Consider the following 12,813-nt stretch of genomic DNA (forward strand, 5'->3'; position numbering starts at 1 on the left):
AATCAGAAATGTCTGATATAAGAGGCACTAGGACCGACCTTGTGTGAATTCTGTTTCGTACTGATAAGACATGTGCATGTATGTACATGTTTTGTAGCATTGTGTTTACAAAGAAACATTTGCATTTTGAAAATACATGTAGCATGCAAGGCAATTAAACTAAACAATAAAATAAATATAAATATTTTGATAAATTAAACCCAGCAGAACAGTATTACTCCTCTACAGCATGCTGATTCAAGTGTAGGGTAGAGGTACAGTAGAGCTTTTTTGCTTCAGAAAAAGTGTATTTTAACATATATTATATTCCTCCTTCTGAACAAGACCCTTTCGCTCAGCTACAGCCAGTGCAGGAGGGTATGTTTGTGCTCGCTGCCTCACTCTGTGGTGGAAGTTCATGCCACAGTGCAAACCCTGCCCAGTTAGCCCCACAACCCTGTGTGAAATGTGACACAACCCTGGGTTCTCCTTTAAGGCATGCCTTTTCTGTCTGTGTGCATTACATTGTGCGTGTGTGTGTGTGTGTGTGTGCAGTTTCTCTGTGTGTGTGTAGGGGGGTGTCTATGTGTGTACAGGGTGTGGGTCAGGCCTCCATTTTTACTGGGACGTCTACGGCAGCTGTCCACTGGCATGCCAGAGGGAGCGTCACAGTGGTGATACAGGGGTTCAGAAGTGAACTGAAGCGTTTGATCTAGGAAGGTTTTCTCTCTCTGTCTCCGGCCCGTCCAGGACCCGCAGCCCCACCATGGCGGATCAGTACCAGTACAACACCAACGAGGAGAAGATTGTGAAGGACAGCCACACCAAAGAGATTGATCTGATTAACAGAGACCCCAAGCAGATCAACGAGGACGTGGTGAAGGTTTGTGCAGCATGGAGACATGTGTCACAGAAAGGATTAAAAATGTAACTCCTGTCTTGGCATGTGTGAAAGCATGTGGAGAAAATGAATAAATTGGTTAGTGGGAGAAAAGAGAGGAGAACAGGATATTATACTGTCTTGGAAGCCCTTAAATAGCCCAAGAGCTATTCCTGTTGCCTCTGCAGAACATAGAGTTTATTTTGGGAATGGGGTAGAAGAGTGTGAAACTGATACACCGGGTTGACTACTGTTTATGCTGCGATTGTTGCCATGTTATTAGCACAAACTATTTTGTGTGACGACAGGACCAAATATACATTCAGATGACTGGAAGGAGTCCAAACATGGTCAATGAAAGTGATAAATTGTGAGATAAGAGTTAAGCATATGTTTAATGCTCGAATGACTCAGTTTGGAATTATTTATGTGTTTACTTATGTCTGTTTTCACACGTCAGGAAAAGAGATAAGGATTAATCCTTACTCCCAGTACACTGATTCAGGAGTTACAGTGAGTGATAAATTAGCACTTACATTTCTAATCACACTCTGCTAACATTTCTGATTCTTATTTCTTTGCCTTACAATAAAAATAAAGTGGATCAGCAATATCAAGTCAATGAGTATCCCTAATTAGAATTCTTATTTTCTGTATAATCTGATTTAGCAGCCCTGGAACAGTTAATTAGTTAGTTATTTTATTGACACTAACAGATAAAACATTTGGATCCAACTAGTACACGAAACATCTTGCATAAAACAAACCAATTAGTGAAAATATAAAAAGGTATCACAATTAACAACACAAAATCCCATCAGTCAGTCTGTAGTAACTTGCTGATGCTCTAAATAGCACAAGACAAGCATGTAACATGAATACAATTCTTTTATCAGTGTCCACAAACAGTGAGCTCAGCCTAAGATGATATGGGTGTCCATCTTTGTGTCTATAGAACACTACTTGTTCTTTTGCTGAATTTGACTCAACCCTCAAGGGACCAGACAATGCAGACAAAATATAAAACAGTACATGTCCAGCCATTCATTCAGAAGATGATCTCAGGCTGCTATCTCTACGGGAAATGGACTGTGACTTGTTATTTCCCATATTGATCCTATCCAGTGGTCTGGAAGAAAAGAAAAGAAAAGAAAAGAAGACAGGAAGAAGGTTTTAAATATGCGATGTATTTGCCTGCCTTTATTACAGACTGCCAATTAAAATGTTATAGCTGAGTCTGAGAGTAGAATGCTACAGCGTCCAAAAGACGGGATGGCACATATTGAAAACTGAAAAACAAACTGTCCCATTGTGCAGTTGCTCTCATGCATTTTATATGAGGCAAATTTTGGTTACTTAAAAATGTGTTTGAAAATGTGATCTTTTAGAATGATTTGGACTCAGCACTGAAAGCCATTCCATAACTTTTTTTTTTGGAAGTGCAACAGATAATGGGTTTCTCTGCATAAATTTGACCCTAACACTCAGCAGCTTTCACAAGCATAATCTTTATACTTAACATCAGCATGTGCATATTACTTGGAGCCCTCAGATGTCTGGTGGAGGGAGATGGATAAAAGCTGTGTGCACTCAGGGATGTGTATTAATGAAAGCCTCTCTTAAATTTCCTATTAGGTGGAGTTTGAGGATGTAATAGCAGAGCCCGATGGCACACACAGCCTGGATGGAGTGTGGAAGCTCAGCTACACCACCTTCACTGTGTCCAAGTACTGGTGCTACCGGATCTTGTCTGCCATCTTCGGTATCCCAGTTGCTCTGCTCTGGGGCTTCCTGTTCGCATGCATCTCCTTCTGCCACATCTGGGCTGTGGTCCCCTGCATCAAGAGCTGCCTGATTGAGTCGCAGTGCATCAGCCGCATCTACTCCCTGTGCATCCAGACCTTCTGCGATCCCTTCTTCGAAGCCCTGGGCAAGATCTTCAGCAGTGTGCGCGTTGCACTGCGCAAAGAAGTCTAGGAACTTACACAGTAGTGTTTGTAGTATCATCGGATGAAGTGTGGTATCTTTTTATACACCAGAAGATCAGTCCAGGCATCTTGCTTACTCCCCGATACCCCTACTCCTCGCTCCATAACATGCTGTTCCCCACCCTCCCACCCTCACGCTCTCAGCTCTGAGTCCTGACATGCCCGGTGTGCCTTTTGCCACCAGAAGCTCTGTGACAGCTGCAGCAGGCAGCATGGGTTCGTGACAGCTCTGGCACTCCAGGAGGGCTCAGGCCTCCTCACCGAGGGAGAGGAGGGCAGTCTGCCGTGAGGAGGATCTGTCTGCCCTCATTTATTTGTATCACACAAAGCTCAGACAATAGTCATTCACAACAAATGAAATGAACTCCTGGACACTGCTGCACCTGTGGACAATGCTGCATGTATGCTTTACTTTTGGCCATTCTTCAAAGTTATTTTGATGCTGTATGTTGCTGTGTCTGGTATTGCTTGACTTTGCATTGATAGAAATGAATTTGACAATCATTCACGCAGCCTTATTGGAACAAACAACAAAAAGAAAGTAATTAAGAATGTTTTCTTTGCATAATTATTTTGTCTGATTTCTTTATGCATTCAAAAAATGTATTCTGAAATCTCAATTTGTGACGACTCCACAGTGAGTAACAGAGACTTGCAGACGTAAGAAATATGTTTGGATCCAACCATGCAGATAATCTACACCCTTTTAACGAAGCCTGATGAGAGGAATACTAAACCCACTTGTCTGCATATTTCAGTCAAGTATGTCTAACAAATATGGACGTGGCTACTGATGGAGTAAAGTAAAAACCTCTCTATGAGACCCATTCTAATGTTTCACTGTGTTATTTTGATTATGTGGAAAAGTATAATACCTTTGCTGCTATTGTGCACCTGTAGCATATAAAGGCAAATTATACATGGGCTGAAACTAATCTAAAGACATTTCACTATTGATGAAACTGTCTTTATGATAAGCAAATTGCACCACTGCTTCAGTGTTTGGTTGAAAGTATATTATGTGTATTATTTCAAGTCATTCTGAGATGCTTAAGAAATACATTTTTAAGATTCATCAAACAGCTTCACCGTGTTTTCAGTGTTTTCAATAACTCAAGTCAACCTGATAACCCAGTACAGCTTCCTGTTGTGTATCATCTACATGCTTCGAGTCTGTGTCTGAGATCCATTATTGATGATTCAGTGTCACCACACCCTTCTTTGTTCATAACCTCAGCGTGTAGCTTTTACTCCTTCATTGTGATAGAAAATGCAGAATTAGAGTTTATATAAGCAGAAACAGCACACTGTGATAAAGCACTATTCTGATCAATGAAGGTTATCAACCAGTGTAATTCATAAGCAAGCGTGATTTATTAGCCCAAACAACGCAAAGACAGCGAATATGTAGAATACATGAATACGTTTGATGCAACCAGAATACAACAAATTGTCCACAAGCGCAGTTCTTCATGATTTTAGTAATGGATTTGTTTATTTTTCTTTCTTTCTTTTTGGCATTTGCACATGATTAGTTAAACGCATACAATTACAGACAACTCGTACAAATTAACTGCCTGTCACAATTGTCATCTCGATGGAGAGATGACTCAATCTTTTATCGTGAAATTCATAGCAGAGGTCTTAGATGTGGTCTACAGGGAAAGTACACTCCCCTTAAATATAACTATAAAGTTATATTATAGTGCCAAACTTATACATTTGAAGATTACATTTTTTCAAGTTAATTATTACTTCAAATGTATAATTTTGGCACTTCATTAATTAATCTTGTGGTGTTGTCCTTTGTTACATTATACTGTAGATACAATGTAAGATGGGAGAGAGACGAAATATCAGAATGACCTGAATAATTGAGTTAAAAGCTAAATCAATAAGCTTCATTAAGGTAATATTTATTGCAGATATATTGTGTTGGATTGTTACTTATTATACATATTTTGCTTTGACTCAGCTTACTCCTCATTATTTGCTATGATATTTGATGTGCTGTAAACAAAGATGGCTCATACGACCTACTTGAAACATTGCCAATGAATGTATATAACTCAACTGACAAAACAACAGCCTCAGACTTAATTCGCTTTTCAACAAAGTGCAAGAGTGAATTCATGGCCACAGTTTGCCTTTGTTGTCTCTTCCTGCAGGATAATGCACCTTGTCACGCAGCACCTGTTGTCTCAATATACCTCCAGTCACTTTAGTTTACTCCAGTAGCCTGCACAGTCTTGAGCCCAATAATGCACTGAGGGGCTGAGGTGAACAGGATGTTCTGCCAAAAATTTGGAGGAAGTGATGTTATTGATTCAGCGTGGACAAACATCCCTCTAGAACATTTCCAGCAAGCTTGCCAAGGATTTCTTTAGTCATTTCAGGAGGGAAAAGCAGTGCTAATGAGTATCAGCTAGGTGTAAATAATAGTCATCAGTGCATTGTTCCTGCTTTCGTTCTTTATTTTTTAAGCTTTGTTAAAATCCTTACCAGTGACAGCAATAATCTCACATCTAACAATATCTCAAGTAACGGTTTACAAGTATGCAATCCAAATGTAACAAAGTGAACAACACCATACAATATTTATAATAGGTGACCAATCTCATCATAACACACATAAGCAGGATCCATAAGCTTTGCTGGTAACAACAACACACTCATTGGTCAAGCTCACTCATCTGTTGGTCAAGCTTGACAGTGCTCATCAAAATCGTTCTCTTCTCCTCTATCTGCGCTGCAAACATGTAAATATATCCTGTACATTTAAAACAAGAAACATGTAAAAACAAACAAACAGAAAGATTCAGTTGATTGCTCAGCTTGGTCCATGGTTATGTTGTACACTGTCTGAACCTTAATAATATTCTGTACATTTTTCTATTTCACAATTCCAATTTCCACAGTAAAGCACAGTAAATAAAAAGATTAAGACTTCTGTTGTTGTTTTTTTCGTTTGGGGCTTGAACGGCAAGCCTCAGGCCAAGAGGTATCTGAAGGAGTTGAAGTGCTGGATATTTGGGCGATGGCATGTGGTGAAAGCCGGGGGTGGGGGGCACCTTGAGAAAGGGAATGGAAGGGCGGGCACTCATGTGGTGGAAGTCTGTGTGATGCTCCTCTGACTGCTAGTGCTCTTAATGGCAAAGGTTGAGGAGTTGCTCTTGTGACTGGAGTCAAAGTCACGCTCGCAGTGGCACTGGGATGACTTGAGGTAGCGAGTGGAACAGCATAGAAAGTTCTGCCTAAGATCCTGAAACAGATGCCCGGCGAAGCACATGTAGATCCAGGGGTTACAGCAGCTGTTGAGGCTGGCAAGCAGCATGGAGATGATGAAGGGCATGGCTGCAGGAGAAGAGAGGGAGAGGAAGGTTACTGCGCTGTGAGAACAAAAATTAACCAGCAATTTCTCTGTTGAAATCAATTAAGTATAAATGTTAGTGGCTGGCTGAAGTCTACCCACTGCCACTCTTTTCATATGCATTGGCAAAAAAATTTGCATTATTTATAGGTTGTACTTGATGATGATTTACACCTTTATCTCTTTGGCCACAGTCATGATGAAGTTAGCAATGTTGATCAATCACTTAGCCCCCACTTTAGTTCAGGCTGCATATTCTGTGAATTAACATGCACTTTGGTGCAGATATTTAAGGTCCTAAGAGGATGAATCTTAACTTTACAACTCTGGCGATCACTTGACTTTGCCAACATGAGGTTGACACGAGTGAAATGTCTTGAGAACTATTGAGTGGGTTGCCATGAAATGTGGTACAGAAATGCATGCCCACCATGAGAATAAATTGTGACAGCTTTTGGTAATTTTCTTTTATCAAGCAAAATGATCAGGTATCATATTTGAAAATTGTGCAGCGCTCATGATCAAATATCTGCAAAACTAGTAATTAGGCTGATTGTACAGCACTTTGGGTCAACTGCTATTGGTTTTAAGTGTGCTTTATAAATAAAGATTGGAAGCCAATTACTGGATGTTATCATGCTAACATGCTAAAGTAAGATGGTGAACATTGCTAAATATCCACGTTAGCATTATCACTGCAAACACGTTAGCAGTTAGTACATTCTTAAAGAGCAGCTGACATGGCTGTAGACTCGTATAGTCTTATTTCCTTTCACTTATTTGTTTTCACCAACGTAGAATCGGTTAAACTGCTAGCTTCAATCATACAGTTACAACTGTATAACTGTAGCTGGAGAAGAGAGATTTGTGAAACTTGCACCTAAAGAGTGAGAAACTAACTGAAATGGTGACCTGGTTGAACATGAAATGATGATCTCAAACAAAGGAAATTCCTGCAAAAAGAATTTCAAGGGAGAACACGAGAGGTGGAAATGCTCCTCACAGAACGTTGTGGTGATACCTCATGGCTACGAAACCTGCAGTGGCACGCTGGATGACATTTATGCTACGTCAATTCCACCATCCAACTGACATTTGGCAAATGAGTTTCGGATTCAGGTAATTGTCTCGTATCCCGTATTTAACCTCTTCTTACTGATTTCTAATCTTTCTCTCAGCCTGTCTGCGCTGCTGCAATTCTCATGTTGTGTCTAATGACAGTCCCTGTGCTCGAACGAAAATGGTTCAGCGCAAATGATCTCTGGAAGGGCACAAAAGTCACACACATGATGAATAAGAACTGATGGTCGGCCATTAAGGGTTTGATTTATGAGACTAAAACATGAGTTTAACTGAGTGTAGATTATTCAATTACCCTGCTACTACGGTGTCATAGGTGTTATAATCTACTGTGTGTAAGTGCTGACTTGTAATCTGTCAGATGTACAAATGGAAATGGCAGAAAAAGTTAGCAAATACTGAAACTATATTTTAACCTGAGCATGAAAATACTACTTTATCCAACTCTCTACAAAAAGGCAAGCAAAAAATCATGCATCAACTTGCTCTGATATTGGCTATAATGCCGCTGACATGGATGGAGAAATAGTCTTCATTGGAGACAGTGCAAAAGCCCACATGGTGGCTATCAAGCATTCTTATCAGGGTGGATGAGAGCAAAGCCTGGATCTAATTTGAATAATAGGGGGAAAAAGCACAAAAAAGCCTTTACTGAATTAGTTCGCTGTGTCTTTCACAAGTGAATGATAAATCACAAGGGCGGGATAATCATCCCCTGGGTGGTACATCTGTCTGACTGTCAGAGCTGATACTGGGCAGCCCAAAAGACTCCTCAGCAATTTATTATCCAGAACTCTTAGTGCTGATTCTTTATCCCTAAAGAGAAACAAGTAATCTAATTTAGATTTATACATTTTGTAGTAAAATAGCTTTGAGGTGTCTTTCTATACATATGACACTGCCTTGCTTTTCTCTGTGCTTGTAAAGACACTATATAGGATGTGACCTTTATAAAAAAAAAAAAATTAACACTTGGAGATTGAACACTGGGCTTTGTGTCCACCAAGCACTTAATGCAAATCAATAGCAAGCAGAGTGTGAGTCAGCGGCCGAGGACACTAGGCTCAGCAGGGGGAGATGTTTGTGTTCACAGATTTCTTTGGGAGCTTGTGTGAGTGTCTGAGTCAGGGTTTAACCTCAAGGTGCTTTCGTCTTCTGTCTAGCTGCTAAATGTGAAATCACAGACGCCACTGATGTCACTCTGACAAAGCTTAGAGGAATGGGGAATTTTGTCTTTTGACATTTCTAAAACCTTGATAAGCCTAATGAGGGGCTAAAAATGGTAAACTTCCTATCTTTGAAAGCTGATTCTCAGTAAATCCAAGCTGTAAAATGTAATACATCTGATATCTCAATAGTTTTGGTGGAGGGATGATACAATTTGGCTCTTTGGTCACGTAAAAACTTACACTGATTGGCTTTAAGAGGAGCCACTCTTTCTTCTTATCTTAACTCTCAACAAAAAAGCGTGAAAACATTTTTCCCAAAATGTCAAACTATGAATTTGGGCAAATTATACGTCTGATTGTAGATTGTCTCGAGGGATTTTTGAATTGATTGCAGAAGTAATGGATGGAGAGAGTGCGGTCTGCATTTAGACTGAGGCGAAGAAATTGCTGCCTTTACATCATCTCTCGGCTCAGAGCAGCCTTTTAAAGACAGATAGCAAAATTCAAGTGTAGTATATACTACCACAGATGTGTGATCTTGATTCATGGTCTTTATTTGCTGAAATCCAAGGAAAAAGTGAAATAATCAGCTCCATTTTGTTTTACCTAAGTTTCATATACCATGCTATGGACATAGGCCATAGTAAAACAATAAAAGTGATTGTATGGAATTACCTATGTAATATAATAATCTGTGTTTGAGATTTGCAGCTATCTAAATATTTGCCATGAGTCTGCAGGTTACCACATAAGCAATGAATACACATTAATAATCAATTTTCCTGTATATGCTTCCCACGGGTTATTAACCGTTCACTACAAGACAAACAGCTTTAAAGATACAGTCTGTGATTCAGTCTTCCCACTACTAAGCTGATACTTAAAACACATTATTACAACCTGGTGTCACTTCCAAATTGACTACATTACTTACAATTATTAACCACTACAAACTACATTAATGTTTAAATGACCATGTTTTTGACATATGGAGGTTCTTCATTAAGAAGGGCTTTCTGTTCCATGTGGTCTGGGCTCACTTTGGTAAGAAGGACTCTAATGAACACTGTATCTGCACACACACAGGTGACACTCCAGCCTATCTTTTGTACACAAACACTGGCACGTGTCACTGCCAGTTCTGGCCTTTCTGAGTGCTGTTCACGTGGAGGAAAGCCATCAGACATCAGCCTCCTCCCCTCTCTGATCTAGACTCTGTAACATAAAATGAGTTAGTCCCCTTATTGCCAATTCAAGCCACTTGAGCCCTTTACTTGTGCTTTTCTGGCTACTGCAACTTTGAATATTACTGTAAGATGTTGCATCAGAGCTAGTTACTGTCTTTTTATCACTGCATCAAGCAATGTGCCTCCCAGTGTGCCAGCAGTGAAGAACTGGATGACAGCTAAGTGTATTGTACATCTGTGTGGCTCCAAAGTGAACATAGCCTCTGTGAACAATGCAGCTTGAGGAATATGACAGGCCACACAACCAGTCAACTGGAACAGAAACCCACAGACGCAAAAGAAAACAACACCAACGTCTGTTTACTCTATACTCATCAAGAAACTTCCTGACATTATTGTCTTATTTTTAGCATGTGTGCAGTGTGTTTTATTTTTGTCTGTTTTTGTTGAAAATGTTTCTCTTTTTACTTTTTCCCTGAGGAAATAACAGCGAAGGTAAAAAAGGATGGAGACTGCTTGGAAAACAAGTTTTGTATTGCACCTGGATTAGCTTTTTTTTTTTCCATTCGCATATTTGATATCTGACATATTATTCTGCAAAATATTCAAATTAACTTATTAAATTTAAACTTCACTTTTCTGGTAGAACAAATGCTACTAAATTAAACACATATTTACTTTTCAAAGGGCTATTAATCTACGCGTCCCTTCTGTTCCACCTAAATGTATTGACACAATGGAAGGAGCTCAGAGGCACAATGCAAATACATTGAGAAGTCAAGTTGGCACCTTCATTCTTTTCTTGTTCTATGGGTGTGGTCATGGCCCAGCAGATCAATAAATATAGGGCCCTCATACAGTAAATGGCTGCTTAGTGGCCTGGTGTCTTAAATGTCAACGAGGCACTCTAACGTGCCCCACAGGGACAAATAAAGGCTGCTTGGCGCGTGGTGGCGCACACTAATTTGATCAATGATTAGCCGTCAGTCGGCAGCGTGAGAGGAAACTTGGAAAATTCTGTACGCGGCTTTTGCACTTTGAAAGCCTCATCACTCATTCGTCTGTTTTCCTGCTCTGCATCCCTGATGTAAACAAACCACTGACAGCATCAAAACACATTATATCAACAGGTGAGACCAACTAGTCGTCTGGTGTAACACCTGCCAGTCAATTTAGAAACGACAGCACGTTCTAATTATGTGTTTTAGATTTTAGTGACTATGAGAGAATATATTTTAACTTATTTCATTATTAAAATGGCTAATGTCACGTATACTCTGTTTTAGCAGACAGGTGAAATAATGCACATTTTTTAGATCTTTTAGTTGGCTTTTTGTCCAAATGCCAGACATCCTGCACTGTGATCAGCCATAACTTCAACAGTGCTACAGGTTCACTGTGAACACTGTCACCCTGATACTGAAACAACAGGACAAGGTTCTCAAGGAGTCAGCAATGAAACTGCAGTACCTTAGTGAGTAAAACAAATTAAGCACGTCTCAAAATGATGTTTTCGTTCTCTCAGTTCGCTCCAACTGGATACGCAAGCGCCTACATCCCCGTGCGTAAAAAGGACTGGTTACGCACAGCAAGAGGGATGCTGCAGTTTAAAAAAAAAAAAAAAATCTCCATTCATCTCCACTGGGAAAAATGTGGGAAAAGTATGTTAAAGATGGATAGTGTCTAAATGTTTCAAAAGGTTTCAGATGGGTAGTGACACGAGTACATCAGCCTTAGCGCAGCACTGGCGTATGAGTATGAGATTAAACTTTAAAATTCAACCTACCCTCACGGGGTGCTGCTGGATCCCAGGCAGACCACATCTGAACAGAGAAAAAAGGGGTCCAACAGACGATATAAGCCAAGACGATCACAAAAGTCATTTTCACTGTGGTTATCTTCGCCTTGGAGATGAGCCTCACGCTGCTCACACGGGCCAGCGTGTTGCCTTTGGAGGTTTTGGGCGTCAGGCTTATACATTGCTCCCTTCTGGTTTTCAGTTTAAAGTTTTGCCATATTTTGAAGCTTATCAGCCCATAGCAAATACTCAGTATTGCCACTGGAATGATATATATAGTGAGACTGATCCATGTGATATACGCTTTGGTTCCCCAGGGCTTCACGAAGTCGCCCCAGCAGTCGTACACCCCTGATCCGGCCGAGCCAACCTCTATGAGGGAAAAAATGAACATCTGCGGGATACTGAAGAGCAGGCTCAGGACCCAGGAACATATGACATAGAAACGGTCTTTTCTCCTGTGCAAAGAACGAAGAGGCTGACAAATTGCCAAACACCTGTCTACAGACATCAAAACTAACATGTAAGTGGAGGCGAACATCCCAACGACTTGCAGGTATTTTACCAATCTGCACAAAATGTCCGGTCCATAGAACCGAAATGTAATGTCCCAGATAAGTTGAGGGAGAACTTGAAATATCGCCACAACTAGATCGGCGATGCTCAGGTGCTTCATGAAGTAATACATACGGGACTGGCTGTGCTTGGTGGTGTGGATGGCCAGCAGGACGCACAGGTTCCCCGCCAGCGCCAAAAACAGCACCAGGGCGAGTACAGTCACCTCCACCTTCGCCACCTCTTCATTCCGCTTTAGAGGATTCGTCTGATTCAACCAACCGGTCGAGTTGACGAGACTTGAGTTCCGCCAGGATTCGTTAAATTGCCAAAAGTCACTTTCATTTGAAATACTTTCCATTGCCGCAGTCTTGTCCTCTGCAGATGCGTCAGGGTTATGCAGTCATGCAATGGCTGGAGCAGTCACCTGAAGGGTCTCTAAGTGACAAGGTCTTCCTTGCGTCCTCACAGGTGACAAGACGAAGGGTGAGATATGCTGGGCTCAAAACATGTTTCTGAACTGATTAAAGGATTAGCGGTGACTCAATCACCCATGCTTTCGAAAATCCGACGGCAAATATTTGCCCTCATTCAAATGATATGAAACGTTTGACAAAATGTGGGCGCCAAAAGAAAAGTACACTTAAGGTGAAAAATCGTCAATGTGGACGCACAAAACATCAAAACTAAGTTCTAAAATAGGTGAGCAGTACACCTCACACGTCATAGATGATTATCCAAGAGAAAAATTATAGTCTGAGTTAATCCAAAGAATTAGCAGTTTTATGGTCAAGCAAAAAAAATAAA

General features: G+C 40.5%; 2 protein-coding genes across 2 annotated transcripts; one reads left to right on the forward strand and one right to left on the reverse strand.

The window, feature by feature from the left end:
• The first annotated feature begins 630 nt into the window (after positions 1–630).
• On the forward strand, positions 631–5,788 carry cav3 (caveolin 3). Its single transcript, XM_070841443.1, has 2 exons — positions 631–862; positions 2,495–5,788. The coding sequence occupies exons 1-2, from the start codon at positions 746–748 to the stop codon at positions 2,834–2,836; spliced, it is 459 nt and encodes a 152-aa protein (XP_070697544.1). The 5' UTR covers positions 631–745; the 3' UTR covers positions 2,837–5,788.
• Positions 5,789–5,885: 97 nt separating this feature from the next.
• On the reverse strand, positions 5,886–12,367 carry oxtra (oxytocin receptor a). The gene is made up of 2 exons (XM_070841431.1): positions 11,440–12,367; positions 5,886–6,201 (listed from the first exon to the last, which is right to left on the reverse strand). Exons 1-2 carry the CDS (start codon positions 12,365–12,367, stop codon positions 5,948–5,950), a joined length of 1,182 nt encoding a protein of 393 aa, XP_070697532.1. The 3' UTR covers positions 5,886–5,947.
• Positions 12,368–12,813: the final 446 nt, after the last annotated feature.

This window comes from Pempheris klunzingeri, chromosome 2, assembly GCF_042242105.1.
Source record: "Pempheris klunzingeri isolate RE-2024b chromosome 2, fPemKlu1.hap1, whole genome shotgun sequence".
Taxonomy (NCBI): Eukaryota; Metazoa; Chordata; class Actinopteri; order Acropomatiformes; family Pempheridae; genus Pempheris; species Pempheris klunzingeri.

Bases quoted from the DNA above. Each gene is read 5' to 3' on its own strand.
- oxtra (XM_070841431.1), bottom strand. From the start codon at position 12,367: ATGGAAAGTATTTCAAATGAAAGTGACTTTTGGCAATTTAACGAATCC. The intron at 6,202-11,439 runs GTAGGTTGAATT...CTTCTCCTGCAG, and splicing joins TCCAGCAGCACCCCGTGAGG to CCATGCCCTTCATCATCTCC.
- cav3 (XM_070841443.1), top strand. From the start codon at position 746: ATGGCGGATCAGTACCAGTACAACACCAACGAGGAGAAGATTGTGAAG. The intron at 863-2,494 runs GTTTGTGCAGCA...ATTTCCTATTAG, and splicing joins TCAACGAGGACGTGGTGAAG to GTGGAGTTTGAGGATGTAAT.